The sequence below is a fragment of the Acromyrmex echinatior genome, chromosome 17 (genome assembly GCF_024713525.1).
Source record: "Acromyrmex echinatior isolate Ae372 chromosome 17, ASM2471352v2, whole genome shotgun sequence".
In the NCBI taxonomy this organism is placed as follows: Eukaryota; Metazoa; Arthropoda; class Insecta; order Hymenoptera; family Formicidae; genus Acromyrmex; species Acromyrmex echinatior.
In genome coordinates this window covers 8928250-8949848 of record NC_141868.1, presented here as the reverse complement: position 1 = coordinate 8949848, position 21599 = coordinate 8928250, and the positions used below count along the sequence as shown (strand labels likewise).

General features: G+C 31.6%; 2 protein-coding genes across 3 annotated transcripts in view; one reads left to right on the top strand and one right to left on the bottom strand.

The window, feature by feature from the left end:
• Nlg3 (Neuroligin 3) overlaps nucleotides 1-21599 on the top strand; it is a 386793-nt gene that overhangs the window by 58533 nt on the left and 306661 nt on the right. The window lies entirely within an intron of this gene.
• Nucleotides 1-21599, bottom strand: part of NLG-4 (neuroligin 4) — a 269767-nt gene that overhangs the window by 199473 nt on the left and 48695 nt on the right. For both annotated transcript variants that reach the window (XM_087415318.1, XM_087415319.1), the window contains exons 2-4: nucleotides 15646-15994; nucleotides 11700-12102; nucleotides 10685-10860 (exon numbers count right to left, since the gene is read on the bottom strand). In XM_087415318.1, the coding sequence (XP_087271444.1) occupies nucleotides 10685-10860; nucleotides 11700-11947 (424 nt within the window). In that variant the 5' untranslated portion in view covers nucleotides 11948-12102; nucleotides 15646-15994. The remainder of the gene's footprint in view (nucleotides 1-10684; nucleotides 10861-11699; nucleotides 12103-15645; nucleotides 15995-21599) is intronic.

Sequence of the window (21599 nt, the reverse complement as noted above, 5' to 3'; positions counted from 1 at the left end):
GGGCGAAGGATCGGGGGGGAAAAAAGGATCTGACTTACCCCTATTTTTCTTAAGGCGAAAAAATCAAGATCGAAGGAAGGTTCTTCTCGAAAAGTTTGAAAAACTCTAAATTAATTTTTGTGCCGTGGCGTTCCGTCGGGTGAAATTTAATTATTCTTAATTAATCCACGAAGCTCATGCACATTACTTGAGTTACTCCTAAAGAGGGGAGAGCTGCAGGACAGAGTTGAAGGACCTTTCCAGAAAGACGACGGCGGCGACATGAATGCGCAGCGATCACGTGACGTTTCGCGTGAATTATGTTGCTATTAGAAGTAAATGATTGCACCTGCGCTCCTTTCAGTTTCAGGCGGAAACTTATTAAGAAGAATTCATTAAAAAAGCGATTAGAACACGCTGAACAAGAAATCGATCCGCCCTAAATTCGCAAGTAATTACTAGTAATAAGAAACATGTTGCTTGTTTCGCGAAACTTGAATATGTACGAATATGCATGTAGAGGAAGTTTAGAAGCTGAGGCTTATAAAGAATGAATAAAGGAAAACCGACACGTACAGTTTGCTATAATTTAACCTTAATTAATTTAGTACATCTTGTATTTCACAAGAATTTTTATTAAAGACAATTATAGAAGATGAAAATATTTTTACTGCTTTCTTTAAACTAAATATTTTAAATTTTAACTTAAATATTTTTACTCTTTCTTCATAAACAACAATTCTTTTTCAAACTCTTTCAAATGCTCAGGAAGATAAATTACTTTTTCCTATCTTTTCTCTTTGTTTGTAAATTATTTCCATCATCAGCTTGCACTGTGTTGACGATTAGTTTGATCGGATCATGTGCATGATGGCAGATACAGTAGAAATTGAAATCCGGAAGTACAGAAGGGTCGAGGGGTGGAAGAGACGAATTAGTGTTCTGCTCGAGAGGTCGCGAGCGATAGCAGAGAATTATTGCTTAGCAACGAAGGACAGAATCGATGTTGCCAGTAGTGACAAGTCCGATTACGCTGCCACGGCTGCGTCGGAAATATGTTTGCGCGCTTCTACTTGATCGCAATCTCTGTTAATTGAATCATTATGGAAGTCCAGTAATTCATACAATTTAACACAATACATTAAAAAAAAATAATCCCAAGATGTGAATATTATTTATAAATATTTATATATTACTGTAAATTGAAAAATAAGAGAATAGGAATTCCTGATAAATTTTTAAAAACATTTGAAGATAAAATCCAAACGCTGTAACTTTGACACTATTATTAATGACTATTAAGAAAAAACTTTTTAAAAAATGTTTAACTTTTTGTGAACTCCATTTGAAGTCCCTTCTTATTTTGTAAACTGCTCGTTTGATTTTCATCAAAACTTGGCCTATGGAATAGTTTGATAATGTTTTGTTCGAATTAAGTTCAAAAATAAGAAATTCAAAATGGTAAATTTAATATATGTATATGATAGACAAAATCTCAAGAAAATAATTTGATTTTCTTTAAAGTCGGTTTTAAGAAATTCTTATGTGCAAAGTAACATCAAGTTTCTATTGTTACTTTATTTAAAGCTCATCAATGCTCTGCAGTACTAACTTCCGATTATCACTTTTGTGACATTAGATTAGATCTTCCTTCAGTGGAAGTTAATCTTTTTGAAAGGATCCCGCACAAATAATATGGAAAAGTGTTTTCGATCGAATTGACCGAATTTTTTGATATAGTTTTCGCCATTCCGAACAAATGTCTTAATGGATACAATTTGATTCTATAGCTAGTTTCAGAGATATAGTTAAAGTGTCCTTCGTTGAAAATGCGATGTATACTACACACGCGTCATTATCAACTCCCGAGGGCTTTGTTTCTAATATACATATATGAGTTAAATAGTTACAGTGATAGTAATTATTATAAATATAACTATTGTAATATATATAATAGTAATTATAACAAATATAATTACAATTACAATTATAATTATAATTATAATTATATATTTGTCTAAAATCACACTATATCAATCTAAAGATTCATAGTATGACTGCGAAAGGTAAAATGTTGAAACCATAAATATTTTCCTCTCGCGTTATCCACATCGTTGATCTTGAGAGTAGGAAAATACATATGGCAACCATGATAGTGTATTCACAGTAATATACTGAAAGAAAAAATCGGCTGAATATGGCATAGCATTTTTAATTAGTTGCAACAGTCAATTAAAAATGCTATGCCATATTTTATCATATAATTTGCTGCAGCAACTAATTATTTCTTTTAATGTATCTAACACTTCATCTTTTATCATTTTTGTTACATTTAATATATCATTTTAATTAATCGAATTCTTATGAGAGATTGATAAAAGCGAATAAACTGAGTAGCATTCAGTTATTGTCGACTTCAGATAACCAGCCACGTGCACGTTGAACCTGAGTAATGCTGGGAGCAAGAAAATATATCTATTATATTGGGTCATTTAAAAAGTATCCGCGGTTTTTTCATTCAAAAATTGAACAAAAAACCGCGGATACTTTTTAAATGACCTAATATATGATTTTATTGTAACATTTTACCTTCCGAGTTATACCATGAGCCTTCAGATTGATACAGTGTGACTTTAGAAAAATATATAATTATAATTATGATCATAAATGTAATTATAATTGTAACTATATTTATTATAATACATCATATAACATGGTTCAATAATAAAAATTAAAAATGAAAGTTTAGAAAGGCTATGAACCAAAAAACAACAATATAAATGCGTAAATAAAGGAAACAAATATTATAATATAATATAATATCATGATCTAAAGCAAATAACAAATAACAGACATTGTTTCGAGCCTGATCGGGTCATCCTCAATGTTACATATAAAACAAATTTAAATATAACAGACAAACTAAATTAATGTACTAAAATTAAACGGATCAACTAATAAAATAATATTATACAAAATCATCAAAGTCCATATCGGTATCAAAGTGCGCAAAAAATTCACAAGCATCGTAAATTTAATTAAAATTCATGTTAAAATCTTATAATTACAATGTTATAGTGTCCACTGATAAAAAAAATTTCTATATCTGTATTAGTATAAAATTACTTTTACCAAAAGTATTTAATTCGAACGTTGGCAAAAGAATATAAAATTTGGAAGCAGTATTACAAAGAAACATCTTTGTCGTCTGGCTGCGATACACAGAGTATATTTATTATAATTATATCATTATATATATATATATTATAATAATTATTATATTTATTGTAATTACTATTATTATGACTATTTAATTCATATTAACTATTTAACTATACTTGTATATTAGAAACTAAGGAGTCGATAATGATGCGTAACATATCGCATAATGCATATCGCATTTTCGGCAGAGGACACTTTGACTGCTTATATCTCTGAAACTAGCCACAAGATCAAGTTGTGCCCATTGAGACATTTATTCAGAATGACGAGAATTACATGTCAAAAATTCAGCCAATTCGACCGACAGCACTTTTCCATATGATTTGTGCGGAGTTTGTTAACATTTTCACTGTATTCAAACTCAGCGATATCAAGAATCCTTTAAAATCTTAAAAAATTAATGAGCTAGCCAATCGACTCAAGCATACATGCTCGTATCAATTTTTTAATTTTTAAACTCATAAAGTGAAATTCAAAAATTCACTTTAACTCCGAGATGTCAAACATTTCATAGAACTTTATAGACAACTTTGTATAGAAACAGAATTATATGCATAACATTGTATTTTGTGATGAGAATGATGAGCTAGGAAAATACGAGCTTGATCTACTACAAATGTGGAGGTCGCTGTACACGCGTTATCGGTAACTCCACGGATAATTAATTACTTTAGCGGCGCAAGGATGTGATCCTTTGCGCATGAAAGGATACCATTACGCCCATTAGCTGCCGCTAATTTACGCAAAATCATTCGGAAACTCCTCTCACTCGTACGTGGTTTTACCCAACGATACGCGGTAACGATACCGAATGTCTAACAATAGCAACAATGTCTAAGAGAAATGTAATTGTCTTTCCATTTCAATGTCAAGGGAAAATTTGCGTTCCTAACAGAGAATTGTTTCGCTTAATTAAAGTAGTTTCACTTCGTTCAATTAAAATAGTTCAGCCACAACGCGTCACTCGCGGATATATCGTTTGTTTCATTCTTTATCTTTAAATACTGTCTCCTTCTATCTAAATTATCAAGAAGAGAACCTCAATGTCTCTTTCTCGGAACTTCGTGCGTTCATGATTTTAAGATGTTATTAATTTTCCAGTAAATTTCTTCTAATACAAATAATTTTCCGACCGAAAAAATATATTTAGATTATAATAAATAAATTAAATCTCTCATTTCTCATTAATTTGTTTACAAGGAAAAACGCGAGATGTTTTTTCTCGATTGCTCCAAATTTTTGCCAGTAGATTAGATATCAAAAAAACATCGACGTGTATTTTGCCGTTTGCTCAACAGTTTAAGAGACATTAAGCTATAAAATTGGTCAGACTACATTCTAGATCACATGTCAATGATGACAATCTTTTTTTAATATTAGCATATTTTATAGTATTTAGAAAGTTTGAAAATATTTATAAACATTTTAGAAAAATTTAGAAACATTTAGAAAGTGACGCATTAATAGAATTAATATATAAGTTGTTTTCGGATTAAAAGTCCTTTAAAATTAATTCTTTGTTTTTATGATTAAAAATGACGTAAAAGACTTCTTGTATAAGCAAAATTTTAAAAATGCAAAAAAATAAAAAAGAAGTTGTCACTAAGATTTGAATCGATGATTTAAAGTTTTAAGAGTGTCCGATCAATTTCATAGCTTAATATATCTTTAAACTTTTTATTGAGTGTCTAAGCAAATGGCAAAATACGTGTCGATTTTTTCCGATGCTTAAATCTACTGGCAAAAATTCAGAACAATTACCTTGCATTGTTCCTTTGTTAGAGTTAATCTAATTAAAGAGAATATTATTAATAAAAAACTTTTCCAAATAGCAAGCTATCATTCTGTCACCTTGTCATCATTTTTTGTTAAAATGACGTTTAATATCATAAATATAATGACAAACAATATTAGCTTATTACCTGAGTTACTAAAAAATATAAAAACGACTTTTTATTTTATGTGTCCACTTTTTACCACTTTTATTATTATTGATTTTGAGAATTTAAAACATCTCATCACAAATTTTACGTAAAATTTCTTTGCTAAATTATTATATCACGCTAAAATTATATAAAACTGCTTCTTAGATTTGCGCAAGATTTAAGGAAAAATCGACATTAACTAGACACTAACAAATAGTAAGGAGATATGACAAAATAGTTAGAAAGTGGAAAGCAGCAATAAATCCAGCAAAGTTAACAAGTCTGTCAGACCTCACTTAGCTGCGGTGTATTTTGGTTATATCGACCGGAATAACGCAGCAGCACGGTCCATCTGGCAAGCCTTAATTACCATTTATATTCTGCATTTGCACAGTTCGTGGACGATGTAAAATTACAACGGTCCGGGGAATCTCGGCTTTCATTAAAAGATAATTAAATCAGCAGCGAATCGATCCTCTGCTTTATCTTGCCGTCTCCTGTTCGCGGAACTTCCTGAATTATGCAGCGAAGCGAGACGAGAACGTCGACTTTAAAATTGTATCACGAAACGGCCCAGACTTTCAGAAGAATGGTCCTAGATATTCTTTCTTATTACACTGCCCTTTCGACATGAGCAGATGGCAAAGGAAATCTTTCAAAGCCGCTCAGACGTTTTTAATCTCCTAAATGTAAAATTAAACATGGCAGTCTCATATTAGCAAAAGATTTCGTTTATTTTTCTACGTAAGAAAAAAATAGCATTATAACTTTCATCTATTTTAAAAAATTGAGTATAATTAGTGTATAATACACACAATTTTCAGAATTTTTCCACGAGCTTTTGTAATCTTATCATTACTTATTATTTATTATTCTCAAAGCATGAGAAACAATATAAAAACATCATAGATTTATTTTATTATTATTTTACGTGTGAGTCTGTATAAAATTTGAGCAAGATTCTCCTATTGGTTTATTTAATTTGCTTGTTATATAAAATCTTATTTTGTAGTACTTATTTGCTAAATTCGATAAAGAAATAGTATTATGAATTAAATCGAATTTTTTATATATACTAATAAAATTCCAATAAATATTTATGCAAAAGTTCATTTGGATCTTTACTTTCAAAGTTATTTATTTAAAATTGCAACAAAATATGGTTAATATAATACAATATTTTAAAGATTTTTACCATACACTTCAATAAAATTAATCAAACTTATTTTATACTTTTGTAGTTTTATTAATGAATGAGAGAGATTTACATTAAAATTCTTCGAAATACAATGTTGTTCCACGACAACATTGTATTATCATATCATATTTTCAGGGTAAACTCTAAGAAAAAATTCTCTCCGTATAGTATTAGCTAAATTATTTTTGTAGTTTGATTTTAGAGCGTATCAAAATTTTTTGCCTGATATTGAATTTTTATCTAATTCTTTAGCTGATACTTTTAGCTGAGTCTTTGTTGCCTGATATGTAATTATTGAATTGTTCACATTTGTATGTATACGTGCCAATAAACATACTTGGTTGCCCAATCGTGACGTCATGTATAATAAATGACAGTCTCGTGCAGAGACGGTGACCTTCGTTATCCGGCGTAATTAATAAAACGACTAAACGGAGCAGCACTCCAACGCCATTAATCACAGCGACGAGAGCTATTAGTAATGCCTTTTCGAGCCGGAAGTTGAGCGAATGCGCACTCTGCACTCGTGACGTTCTCTTTCATGAAAAGGGGAAGGATGTGCAAGGATCGTGCGATTTCCCTCGGCTTGCCACATTAAATTTCCTGTCGCTCCGTCGCAAGCTAACGCGGGTATAATGTCCTAAAGTTATTTCCGTAAATGTGCCGTGAAATATCTAAAAATTATTTTCAGAACGCGTCGCGAATCATTTTTCTAAAATTTTCACACATTCGATCGAATTATACACATTTACTAGTATTAATAACATTTTTTTCATGAATTATCAATTTGTGACAACAGATTGCATAATCAAATTACATCGAATGTATCGATATTTTTGAAAGTCACTCTTGAAGCTATGAATCTCAATGAAAACTTGCAGGAAAGAGAGACACTTTATCTTTCGTGCGAGACGAACAAATCATTTCCCAAGCCGTACTTTCGCTTAAAACGATGGAGGAGGCATTCTTTTGCTAGCGATTCGTGAATCACGAAGAGATGAGGGTCCTTATTCCAAAGTATTCCGAGAGTTGAAACAAATTCCGCGAACTTGGTGGATTCGATTATTAGCGGAGGAAAAGGAAGGCGACGAGTTTTCGCGCCTCGAAAACTCGTCGCCTTCTTCTTCTCCTGCTTCCGCTTTTGCCATACGTTCGATACTGGCTTTACCTATCCAGAATTGTGAGTGCAGGCGGCCGTGTAATTGCGAGTCTTCCAAAGAAAACGGAAACTTTCCCTCCCAAGTCAGAGGAGAAGAAGTGCCGACAACATGCATTAACCGGATCCAAACTTTCGATAGAAATTTCCATTACGTAAGAATCCGGAAGACAATACCGCGTCGAAGGAAACGTATCCCTTTCAGGGTTGTCTGAAAATTGCACTTTCCAAGATTGTGAAGTTGCGATTCAAAATTTCGAATTACTGTGCAAGTTATTATCAAACATAAAATGGGTTGCTATTATCATAATCAATTGTAACACACACACACACAAATAAAAGAAACAATATAAATTAAAATCTAAGGACTTTTAAATATAAAATAACAATCGAAAACTAATAATTCAAATGATAACTAATTAAAATGATAACTAATTGTCATATTTGACGTTGACGAAAAAGTCAAATAAATTAAAAAAGAAAAATCAATTTAAAATTAGTGCCGTGAGAGGTGATTAATATAAAAATGTGGTTTTTTAAATTAAAAAAATAAATTGTTGCACTAATTAATTATACTTCCGTTCATAAAATTTCTTATTACTATTCTTGTAGAAAATTCAATTTTTCTTTTTTTAATTTACTTGACTTCTCAGCTAACGTTAAATTTAATACTCGATTATTTTTTTAACTTTCGGGAATGTTTCATTTGGAGGAAGACTCGTCATGGTTTAGTAAAGATTTAAAATGCATGATAAAATTACGAATAGTAACAAAGTTTATTAAATATTTAATAAAGAAAGAGATTAATTTGCATCTTCAACATGAATTTACGAATGCTTGAAATATTCCTATATTTCGACATTGCAAGCAAGTAAGATAATCTGAACTTACTAAATACTAAGAAATTCTAGCAACTTCTTCAATTTCAAACGACAAAGACTGTGAAGGATTTACAGATCTATTAGAGTTCACACTATAATCTCACGAAAGTTTCACGCAGTTCGTAATGGCGCAGAGATTTCAACAAGCAATTTTGAGCCATGTGTCAATGGCGCGCGCGTCAGAAAAATGAGAAATATTTGATAAATCTCTTCGCGTCATTCTCTTCAGTTTCCAACCATGGAGGCAATGTCGAACACCGTGGCAGGTACGCGCAATATATTTCTTTGCTGTTGTGCCTCTTCATCTTCAACCCTTTTTATTGCCGTCACCTAAGCTCTTTCTCGCCCTTATATCTCTCGCCAAACTTTCTCCTTCGGCCTTTTCCTTACCTTGAGGGAAGGCTTTTTATGTCTCCACGTATGTCGGCCAGAGTGAATGGTGTTTCAATAATCGTATTTCATTGAATTTTCTCGGGCGAAATAGAAAATTTCGCTTTTCCCCTTGCTTGCAAGCTGTTTCATGCGTCTCAACATCTCACAGCCGGAAATTGAACGGCAAATGTGACCACCCCGCGTCATCTTTATTCTAAGAAAATTTCTTTACGAGAATATCTATATAACTAATTCTATGTACGCATATATTGATCGAACTAGCATATATCGCTCGCGCGTGTGTATGTGTAAAAAATTGTTCAATATAATAAGATCCACAGGGATAATGAAAAGACATAATTTTGAAAAAGAGCTCCGAAATGGATGTTTCCTCTTTAAAAAAGATTTTCCAATTACATCATTCCGACTTTAGTAATTACACATCACGTGAGCTCTAATCTCCGATCTATTCGGAATGTTCCGCGTGTCTTCTCAACGAGACGTTGGTCCAGCTGAAACTCAATAACTTGCACAATCCCGGAGAAGTTCAGTTTCAGACCATCCGCGCGAGCCGCCCCTATATTGGGATCGCACGGAGGTCAATGACATCTATTCCCGGCCGCCATAATTCACATGGCCTTCCCCAACTCTGCGAAAAGTTCCCTCAAACTTAGATTAGCGATTCAATTTGGACCGCCAGTGAATCATCTTAAAAATCGTTTTTTAATCGGGACACTCTGTAACGAACAAAACGTCCTGCTTTGCCGGGAGCGGCTTTTCCTGCCTCAGGCTTTTCCCACATTTCCCGCCCTTCCGTTTACCCCCAACCACTCGTAGATTTCCGCGCCATTCGTTCAACGCTACTGGCTCGACGACCAGTAAGGATTACTTCATCTGCTAATGCCCATCTAAAATTCCGTTTTTTCCAGAGAGTTGACGGATTGGACTCATTATGTATATCCACGCGCCAAAATAATTTATTCGCTAAAGAATTCATTTTTAACAACGCTAATTGCTAAAAAGCGATCATTGTTAAATTATTTGACATTGAGAAATAAGAGAACAAAAGAGAATAAAAGATGAATTATTTTATTTTTTAATCATTCTTTTCAATACAATTAAACTTGAATTTTATCAGTCTCAAAAAAAAAAGTTTTGTCATTCAAGTATTCTAAATTAAGTCTGAATTGAACATTTTTTATTATCTTTTCACTATTTGAAAATCTGAAGAAACTTAGGACTTTATACGCTACTGAAGTGAATGCAATTCTGCAAAATAGCGTTACAAAGTTCTTCCCTTGAGGTAGTGTCAAGAGCATCGTCTCTGGTTGCGACTGCGAAGAGCAGAGAACGTATGCGATATATAAAGAAGTTTTGATACTTGATATATCGGTTTAACTACACTTCCTTTCAATATAGTTCGATAACGTCTCACAATCAATACACATTTTAAGCTCAATATACATAATCTGTTTATGGAAGGATGTTATTTTTTTTTTTTATTTAAAGGAAAAGTTTATTTAGCCATCAAAAAATTAATTTTAATAACAAAATAATATTGTAGTATAAGTATTCCTTGTTAAATATAGGAATTTAATACTGGAAAGTGGTGATTAATTACTTACTTTTAGTATTAAAAGCACTTTTGCTTCAATACTCGAAATAAATAATATTTCCAGTATTAAATTGAATTTCTTCAAGTAAAGGATGAAAAAAAGAGTTTAATGTTTCATCATAGGAGTTGTAGATTCTTTTTCTTCTAGGAAATCATTATGAGTACTAAATCATCATCAGTTTTTTGTGATATTCGAGTTATTTAGTTATCTTATTTATTATTGGAATTCAGATACTTCAAAATTTTATTTATAATAAAAGATAGCGACCTAATCGCGCATGATGGTTACAAAGTTGCTCGTGCGATTGAATCGCTAAAGGGTTTACGTTCACTCACCCATTGCAGGTGCGTAGATATTCAGATAGAGGCAGTCCTCGCTCTGGTTACGCAGATGAGGCAACAATCTCTTCAGATACTCTAATCTACCCTTAGGCATTCGCTCGAGCGCTTCCTGTTCGTTTGCGATGTCCGGCAGCTTTTGGGGGCAGACTGGACCCACCGAGTCCGATAATCTGCAGAGGAAATCGGAAATCGTTCGTGCGTTACAACGAACTGAATGGTAAACTCAAAGTTTCGTATAGAATACGCGTCGCCATGTTCAATAAGGACGAACATTGTCGACGAGAATATATTTCGGGACGCATATACATTAAACTACAAGGTATCTTAACTATAAGATGTAATCTTGCAAGGTATCTTAACTATAACATAATATTATATCTAAATTGATAGCTTGAAAATATATGCAGTACCTTCTTCTGCATTAATTTCTGACATTAATTAAATAAATAATTATAATATTTTTCTCATTAAATCAAATAAAAATAAATCAATTCAACATTGCTACTACTTTTTATTAAAAAATTAAAAATATTTTTGATAGTTATGTAATTGTAAATAGATTTGATAGCGATGTAACATCGGCATTCGAAAGATTTGCCAAGGAATATCTCGGCATAATTTTAGAATGTTGTATATTCTGCGATATTCTCAGACACTTCGAGTTAAGAAGATTGCGCGGCATCTGAAGTATTTCGAGAAGATCATGCTTGTTATAAAATTTGAAAGTATTTGCTTTTAACTGGAAAGAGAGATGGACCGACTTTACACATAAAAATAAAAATTGATTACCCTTGACATGACTTTTCTGCATAGTTTATAATAAAAGAAAACCTCAAAGTTTCGAAAAACAATATTCATGTAACTATTTATTTATATGTATATCTGTAAAGTATTTAACTTTGTAACTCGATCCATAATTAGGAACTGAATCTATTGTATAATTAAATCGTCACCACGATTAAAACGATGCCGTTTCTTATCTTCAAAGAAGATAAGATCTTCGTTTTACCTGACTCCTTCCCAAGGACTCGGTGCTCTCGTTGGGGAAAAGCGGTTACTACCGACTGGCGGTGTGGCGTAGGGTATTCCGAGGTATACGTCAATCGGCTTGAGGAATTTGGCATACTCGAAGGACCTCGTGATGCCCTGCACCTCGCCGTAGCGCGTCTGGACGATCCGTGGGTTGAGCTTACTCTTGATGGAGAGCGAGAGGGCGGGTGGCGCGATCAGGCAAACGAGGATCAGGAAGAGTTCCATCTTGCCACCCTCCCCCGCCTCGCCTGCGCTACCGCAACTGATCGCGCCCGACACGATCTATGGATCACCTCCGCGTCCCGCAACGATCGTCTCTCATTTACGCCTGCACGATTAATTACAACGCCGTCGAGTCTCCCTCATCCCAATAGATTTCTCTGAAAATATTACACATAGAGCTTCAAAGATTCATTGATTATAAATTGCGCATATCAAATACTCCAATTTTATGTCTTTATTTTTAGAATTAATACTTGGTGATATTATTAAATATTATTAATAAAAATTAATGCTTAATAATTATTTATTTACAGCATTTTGTTCTTACTATCAACAAAACTGTTTTAAAACTCACAATAATTGCAATTTATATAAATAGTCTATCTCCTAAAAAAAGATTTCCGAGATAACGAGATAAAAATTATTCTTAAAATGCTTAACCTTATCGTAATCTTACATAGGGGAGACCTGGGAAGTTACATTTTGATTTTGAAGTGTTATAACAGTTAAAATATAATATTTACATTTAAAAAATATATATCTTTACACGTAGAATTTATTTAACTACAAAATTTTCTTCAGTTTAATTTTTTTTATGTAACTAGAAAAAAAGTTATGTTTGTTTAAAGACTGTGAGGAATTTTGTTACAACGTCTCAACCCCGGATGGACGATTGTAACAATAGAGGGAAGATAACTGTACCACATTTGCCAAAAGTACATAACACAACTATATAAGTCGTACTTTTTCTTGCAGCTGCACGAAATAACCGATCCTTTATAACCTCTTTAAATGTTTGTTTGTATAAAGACACTTCTTTTATATAATTTTTCTCTTATTTGTCTTGCGTTTTCTCGTTAACAGCATTCTATGAAGAAAAATACAAATAACATTGTACTGTCAATAATTCTAAAATAAAATCAAGTAAGTTTGGACAATTGTAACGTTACAATTGACTCCAGGCATCGATGTTATTATTGTTCCCTAATGGTATTTTATTGATTTATAGTAAATTTTTCAAATAAAACCTAGATAAAAAGCAACTCAAATGTGCAAACCATCAACGTAGATAATTATTAAAACATATTGAGATAATATATTGTACCTTCGTTGTGAAGAAAAAAATATTTTAGATTTTGTGCACTTATGCATGTTCCACGAGAACTAGCATGTAACAAACGATTCAATGCCGATCTGTCTACAGAATTTTATCATACAGCCATATACACGCATCTATTATAGTTTTAGAAATATAAACGATGTTACTGTTGTCCCCGGTCTCCTCTACTATAAAAATAAAATATTACTATAAAATGAGATCAATAATTTTTATTCTTCTGCCTCCATTAAACAAGATTCACTTATTATCTTGAGACAAGAGTAATATATATAAATTTAAGTTTATGTATCTTATGTTTGAATAAATCTTTATCCAATATTATAACGCACAATGGCTAGCCATAGTATTTGGCGCGAAACTAATAAGCTTGATCATTTTATTCTAGACTTGAAAATATTTACTTTAAAGGATAAAGATATTCCTCTTTCAGCAATGAATAAACCGATCCTAATTTTATAATAGATCGAAGAATAATAACATTGGAAAAATCTTTTCTATCAGTAAAAATAAATTCTATGAACGGAAATAAATAATTTATTTTTTTAAACGTCGTTAACTTTTAATATTAATATATCCTGTATTAATATGACACAAGTTTATTAAATTTGATACTGATAATACTTGATACTGATTCTAAATTTAATACTGACACAAGTTGAAGTTAATAGTAAGCTACGATACAAATAAGAAGACGACAAAATGATTCTCTCATCAACACTATTCCAATAATAATAGTAATTAATATCAATTTAAAATTGTTATAAGTAATGTTAAAACAATTGAAGTTGCACTTTATTGCGATCGTGAATTATTTTGCACGCGATTGCTCGCTCGATCGCATCAATTAATTTCGTGTTTTTGTTAGTTTTAATTTCCAGGACGTGGCGGTTCTCGTTGCTGGTTTGGTGGCGTATTTATTTAACGTGCCCGTTCAATTAACTATATCAATATTTAATTAATACGCACCGCGGTTACATCGATTCTATTGGAAAATGACAATGATATTAAAAAAAAAAGAAAATAGAACGAATAACCGAGTATACATCTCAATGTGATAGGTAATCGATATTCTGAGGATGGTTTTCTCCAAGGATACACGAGTAACTCCACCTTTTTCGTTCCTCGGTTATTAGCGAATTCTAATCTTGCGACAGAAAGTTTCATCTGCATCTCTTTGATGAAAGATAAAGTAAAATGGCCGAAGGGAATAGCGACAAGAGCTGAATGCGATGGATAAGCGCGAGAAGGAGAAAGTTTTAGACTCGATAAGCGCGGAGAAACACTTTCTGTAGACATCGTACGTTTGCCATATTTTAACAGAATTAAATATCTTGAAGTAAATTTAATTAATCTCTGTTTAATATCTCTCTACAGCTTTACATAAATACTCACTTTAATATATCTATTTACTATTAATTTTATAATAAAAAAAAAGTATTAATATTCAGTATTTAATTTCTATCTAATAAGAAATGATAATATGGAAAATGTAATAAGATCAACAATTGAAAATATATAAATAGTAATTTAATCTACTTTATGTTATGAGTACTAAAATAAGATAATCGAAAAGTAAGCAGTTTGAAAGATAATTCATTCATTTATTGTATTTTAAGGATATAAATGAAGAGAAGGGAATAATTTTAATTTCGAGTTTAAGAAATATGTAAAGATATGTGTATAAAAAATCCATCGCAATCAGCCATTAAATAATTTTAAAAAATTAATTAACTAGAATGCGTTGAAAACTTGAAATATTTCCGAACTCCATCAGTGAAATTCTTGGCACTATTACAAAAACGTCGCAACGTTTTGGCGTACATAGAGAGCGTAAATCAAAAAATTAATCACGTCTCGATGCGATTATCGAGTCTTGAATTCACATTATGAGATAAAATTACGGAGACTCGAAGTTTCTATGAGGGGATAGAGAAGGAACATATATATGTATATACTATATATATGAACGGTTGGTGAGAAGGGGTGGGTCGGGGGTTGAGAGAAGTGCTGGAAAGGGTAGGGGATAAGTGAGTGCACTCGTACGTGGAGCCATTATGGAAATCAGTACTTATCGGCCTGGAGAGGAGAAGGAAATTCAACGTTGTGTAACGATGCCACGTTTTCCTCGTGATCCACGTGGCGGGGAAAAAGGAGATAAGCTGTTTCGGCTCCGTCACTCGCCCCGATAATTTCTCTTCCTTATCAACGACGCGGTCATCTTGCCGCGAATCCATTTTGCTGATTTACGAATCAAAAGTTGTGCGAAAATATTTTTCAAAAGATATAAATGAAATCTGACATCAAAAAGTTTAAACTTAATTGCTTCCTGATTACTCTGATATATTGTACATATATCTTGAAAAATTTATTTTAAATAAAATTGTAAGAATATTATTCAAAACAAAGATTAATCTTTCAACTTTACATCAAATTTGGCAGTTAAATTGTTAAAACAGTAATAATTTGATTATAAACAATAGTAATGAGATTAATAATTCTCTTCTGTTTTCTAATGTTTGATATCATTGTAATAATTATATCATGTTTCATAATGTTTGATTTGTAAAATTATAAATCTTACCGTTTATGTAAGTCATGACTTCGATTAGTCCTTTCGCTTTCCTGGGACCTCTCGAATTGAACAATGTTGGCATAGGCTCAATCCAGAACGTCTTTTAGCATTTTGTTTATACACTCAATAATAGCAAGAATAATTGATAACAATTTACTTGTTCAAATATAAATTAATTCTCAAAAAAGTTAGTCTTCAGTGTTATAATTCTTATCATGTCTCTCATTTTGTAAATCTTAATTCGCAAACATTTTATATTTCTTTTTTTTTCTATCTACTATAACTTTGCGCAACTGCGACAATTTAATAATTAATTAAATTTTGAATATTAGTTCCCTTAAGTTTTACTCGCAGTGACCTGAAACATAAAAAAATGTACATAATTAATTTTTACAAACACATTTGTTCAATAATGTAGTGTAAAAAATTTTTCTCAAATGTATTTGCAATTGTATTTAAGTTTGAAACTAATATGATATTTATTTCTTTGTTTATCTAATAATTATACAGAAATGTAACCTTTGTATAATATATTAAGATTAAAATTAATAATAATATATTTACTGAAGGCAAATGTATATTTTAATAATTATAATTTACTATTACTTGGCTATAAATTATTATTTATAAAGAGCAAGAGAAATTTACATAAAGCATGGGTTATAATAATATATATTATTAATATCAGATTATGATAATCATATGGCAGTCAACTAGATTACTAAATCAGGTCATTAATAAATTGTCAAATCAGCTGAGGATATTGTATAGAATTGAGTGACTCATTATAGCTCTTTGTTAATAATTAGCTAATTAATTTTCAAATAGAATCGATGTTGAATCAGTTTGCGATTCAAAATCAAAACACAATTGCATACGCATATTAAAGCTAAGGTAAAGATTCAATATTTTACAAGATACTCTAAAATATTTTGTATTCATTTTGAGATTACTTTTTATATTTCTACACTTAAAAATAAATTAATTATTATAAAGAGAATAACAAATTAAAAGATAAGTAAAATACACATAACTGGAGGAAAAATGAATTATAATCATATAAATGTTAATATTATCTTAAAAACTATATGCTCTAAAAAATTTGTAATAACAATTAATTAAGATAAATTAAAATTCTATTTACAAATAAAATGAATAGTAACAATAAATGCAAAGTTACAAAAGTTTAAAACAATGGATTTAAAGTTGAAGAAGTATATTGTTTGTAAAATAAATATGCAGAAACCTGCTCTATAAACTGATTCAATTTACATAATATGTTTTTGCATATTTATTTCATAAACAACATATTTTCTCACTGCTTTCAACTTTTGTAACTTTAAATCCAATTTTTACTATTCGACTTATTTCTAAATTGAATTTTAGTTGATCTTAATTAATTCGCTATTAAGTTTGTATTTTAACATAACTTTATAATATCAATTATCATTATTTACTGTTTTAAACTGTTTCTCTTACTGTTCCTCTATTTTCTCTGTTCCCTCCACTCTCTCTCTCTCTCTCTCTCTCTCTCTCTCTCTCTCTCTCTCTCTCTCTCTCTCTCTCTCTCTCTCTCTCTCTCTCTCCCTCTCTCTCTCTCTCTCCCTCCCTCCCTCCCTCCCTCCTTCTCTCCCTTTCTCTCTCTCTCTCTCCCTCCCTCCCTCCCTCCCTCCCTCTCATTCTTCTACCTCGTCTTTACAATTCATTCTTATACTCTTGCTTTCTCTCCTGTCTTCTTTACTTTTTTTTCCATGTATATTGTAACGTACTGGGATTAAACCCAACATGGGCTAAACATTTAATTAGACGAGAAGAGGAGAAGGAAAACAAGAAAAAAATTCAAGGAATCTTTTTCAAAATTTTCAAGCTAATTGAAGTTAAAATTGATGTGATAAAATTTTTAATAAAAATTAATGAAAAATTAATTAGAAAAAAAAATTTTATACTTTAATAATTTTAAATTATTTATTTATTTAAATTTTTGTAGAAGCTGTACCATTTCAGAATTTGTAAAAATTAACGTATATTATTATTTTCACGATGCAATTAATATTACAAAAATACCTGTCATATTTTATCCAAATGATTTATATGAATGTAAATAAATTCATACATCAATATACTTTTAAACGTATTTAATATTTTGTGATAATCGTATTTTTATTTAAAAATGCGGAAGTTATATCATATTCACGGCTAATTACAAAAACTAATCTTAATTTAAGATCTTTTAATCTTATCATGCCATTGCTGCTTACAATATCAGTATAACGTAAATTCGTTGCAGCGTGGATTCTTGAGCAAGAAACACGTCGAGAAAAGAAAATACAAGACTGGAATTTGATTACATCAAGAGACTATCCTTGAAAAGGTCAACTCTTTCTACAGGGTTACAACTGACTATTTTAGCGATAGCGGAATGCCGTTATCGTCTAGACAATGCTGGTGAACAATTATTACTACTTGGTAAACTCAAATAGTCTCTGGTCGGCGGATACCAGTTGCCAACTTCGGTGGCAAACATAAATGCGACCGGCATAAGTCGAGGTCTTGGTTGGACAATGTACTGTCCTGTAGACTCGTTTAGCATCCCCAGTAACTATATTCAAAGCAACTAATAACGGTTACACTATGTAGCATCGTAGTTAACGATACGTTTGCTAGTTAATTCGGGCGAGAACGATACGATTCCAACGTGTACATGATAAGATTCTTGAAAGCTTGGAACCTACGGAATAGGATTTAATCCTATCATTTGACACAAGCTGTATCTATTAATTTAATAACATGGTAACTTAACTTTACTCAAAATAACTTGATAATTCTATATCTAATTAATATAAGTATATAATTAATATAAGAATATAGGAAATTAAGGATAAAACAGTTTAAGAATTTCTAAGCAAGGTCTTTCATTTTCAAAGCGGATTATTGGATGTGAAGAGTTTTTTGTTTGGATTAATTTCTTAGGCGGTTCCCGTCTCATTTTTGCGAGTTAAGTTAATGAGATCGTGAGGAGCTTCATTTTCAGAGTAGCAGATATATACAGATGCGAAGAGAAAAATCTAAAATTTTATAGTTTATTAAAGCAATTATTTCCTTTTTTTATCGTTATGTACATTCTCCATATTTTATTAATGCTGTAATATTTTGTGTATATTTAATTTTTATTCTTTTCACTTTAACAACAATTTATAGCTGGACGGTCCAGCAGCAGTCAGTAGATGTTAGAATAACGCAGGTGCATCTAAAAGAGAATGCACTACGACAGGATGACAGGCACAGGAAGACATGGCAGCGTGTGCGAGCATCGGAAAGCTATTCACGACGTGGTGCTTTCTTACGAGATTGACGGGAAGAAAAGGGACTGTGTATCTCGTAGAGCCCGGAACGCAACGGAAGAACTCCATTTCCGCCATATTTCTCGTACAATGCCGCAAAATTGACTAGCCAGAAAACGGCGTTTCGTGACTGATGCTGGCGAAGAAGACCCAAGAGGCCGCCATCCAATACCAGTTCCACTTTCCAATCGATCGATCGAAAGATCGCCACTATGCTCCCGGCGAGTGTGTATACAAATGCATTGTACGCTTGTAGCAGCCTTCAAGCGATTTATTGAAATTCCGTTTATCTCTCGGATGCTTCTCAAAAGCAATAATCCATCATTTTAATTCTTTTAAAATTTGATTGGCTTATAAATGTTACGTAATATTACATAGTATTAAATAATTATGTAAGGTTATAATTAATTCATCAAGGACAGAGACAAACTTTTTTCTTAAAATTTAAAATCTTTTTAATGACAAGCTAGTAGCCCTTAAGGAGCCTACTTGCCAAAAATTTTCACCCTGGGATTGATTGTTGGGAGCAGAGGAAGGGAGAATGGTCGATTTTGCGACCATTGGCGATATAAAAGCGATATAAAAAGTTGACCTATTTTTTTTGATCGAAAAATCAACCATCGGTCCTTAATGGCTTAAGTTATTTACGATACTTTGAAGAGAATTTGCGTGCTGGGAAGTATAATTAAAAGGCTAAATAAAACGAATAAATGAATATATTTAAGTACGTGTAATTTAATTAAAAAATTGAATAACATTAAGAAGAAGATTAACTGACAAGAAAAGAAATATTTATTTATCCCTTCACAGAATAGTGCAAAGATTTAATAACGCAGTTTGACGAAAAGTCACTTTTTTTTCTTTTCGAAGTGCCACAGTACATATACCTCAAAGATTTTTTCATGCTGAACACCGTTGACGAATGCCATTGGCAGAATTTACGTCAAAATTTTTAGTGAAATGGGCCAAAAATGAAATTTTCAGCCATTTTCAGTATTTCATTTTACAGAAAAAGAATCGTTTATAAATCTATGGCAACTAAAAATACAATTCAAGATCTTTCAAATAAATTTGAATTTATTATCGTACGATTTATTATCGTACTTATTATTTTTATCAAGTTATGACTATTTGGATTTTAAACTTTCTGTATAATTATGCAGTTAAATAAAAAAATCACTTTTTTTCTTCAAAATACTATAATACATACCTGAAGATTTTTTCACTCTCAACACATATGATACCATTCATTAAAATAGATGTAGTACATCAGAATTTTTAGTAAATTGGAGTATAATAATAAATTGAAGTGCGGTTTTTGCCCATTCCACTCCAATTTGCTCAAAATTCTGATGTGTTACGCAAATTCTGCTCCACGTCGTGTTCAGAGCAAAAAAAACTTCGGAACATATACTGCGATACTTTAGAGAGAATTTGCGTGCTGGAGCGTATAATTAAAGGGCTAAACAAAACGAATAAATGAATATATTTATTAAATACGTGTAAATTTATTTAATTAAAAAATTAAATAACAACGAAGCTTGAAATATTATTAAAGATATCAATGAATCAATTTTATTGATAAAATTGTGTAACTTCTGAAATTTGATTCGCTCGTAAATATTAAATAAATATGTAAAGTTATAATTAAGAGTCAACAAACAAAAGAGAAATATTTACTTATTCCGGATAGATGCAAAAGTTTAATTTAATAATTAAAAAGCTATAAGCAAATGGATCAAAAAATATATTTATCAAGTGCAAACTCATTTGAAAAATTAATGACGACAAAGAATTACTTGAAATGCTATTAAAAATATTAATGTACCAATTTAATTAATAAAATTGTGTAACTTTTTATAATATTCATTTATAAAATGATTCTCTTACATTTGTAAATTAAAAACTAAATCTAGATACTTCTAAATCACAGACAAAAATGTTCTACTTAGACATTTAGGTCAAGAATAAATTTCATGGAAATAAATAACATCTATTTTTGGACCTGGAATGGTTTCATAATGCAACATTCAGCAAAATCCTCAGGACAAGCAGTTTCATTTTCAGAAGATGCAGACGCGGCACGTTAATTTCCGCATGAAACATTCACGGAAAATTCTGGGAGGTAGCCAAAGCGTGCGTATAAATAATGCGGGCTAAATGAAAAATTCTCTTGGGACGGGGGTGAAATTCCATGTCTCTTCGCGAGACTAAACGCGAGACGAAATCCCTGGCAGGAGCTTTTTCGAAAGTGCGACGCAGCTGCGGCTGCGTTCGCGAATTCTCTTCATAACCCTCTCATCCCTTCCATGTTTCATTCTCCCTCTTACTCACCCACCCTTCTCCTGGCCCGCTTTCCTCGGTATACTGAACGAAGACAAATAACCTGTGGGTTGTTTGTTGCACCATGGTCGTTTCTCCCGGAAACGGAAGGAACGTCGGAAGACCACCTAGGGGATCCGAGTGACCCTTCGAGATAGAACTAGATAACGTTATAGAGTTACAAATCGACATTTCTATAAGAAATAATAACAGATCGTATAAGTGATTGAAACGCAAATAAAATATATTAGTCAATAAGAAAAGTTCACAAAAAGTTGAAGCATTTGCAAAGATTGAAGA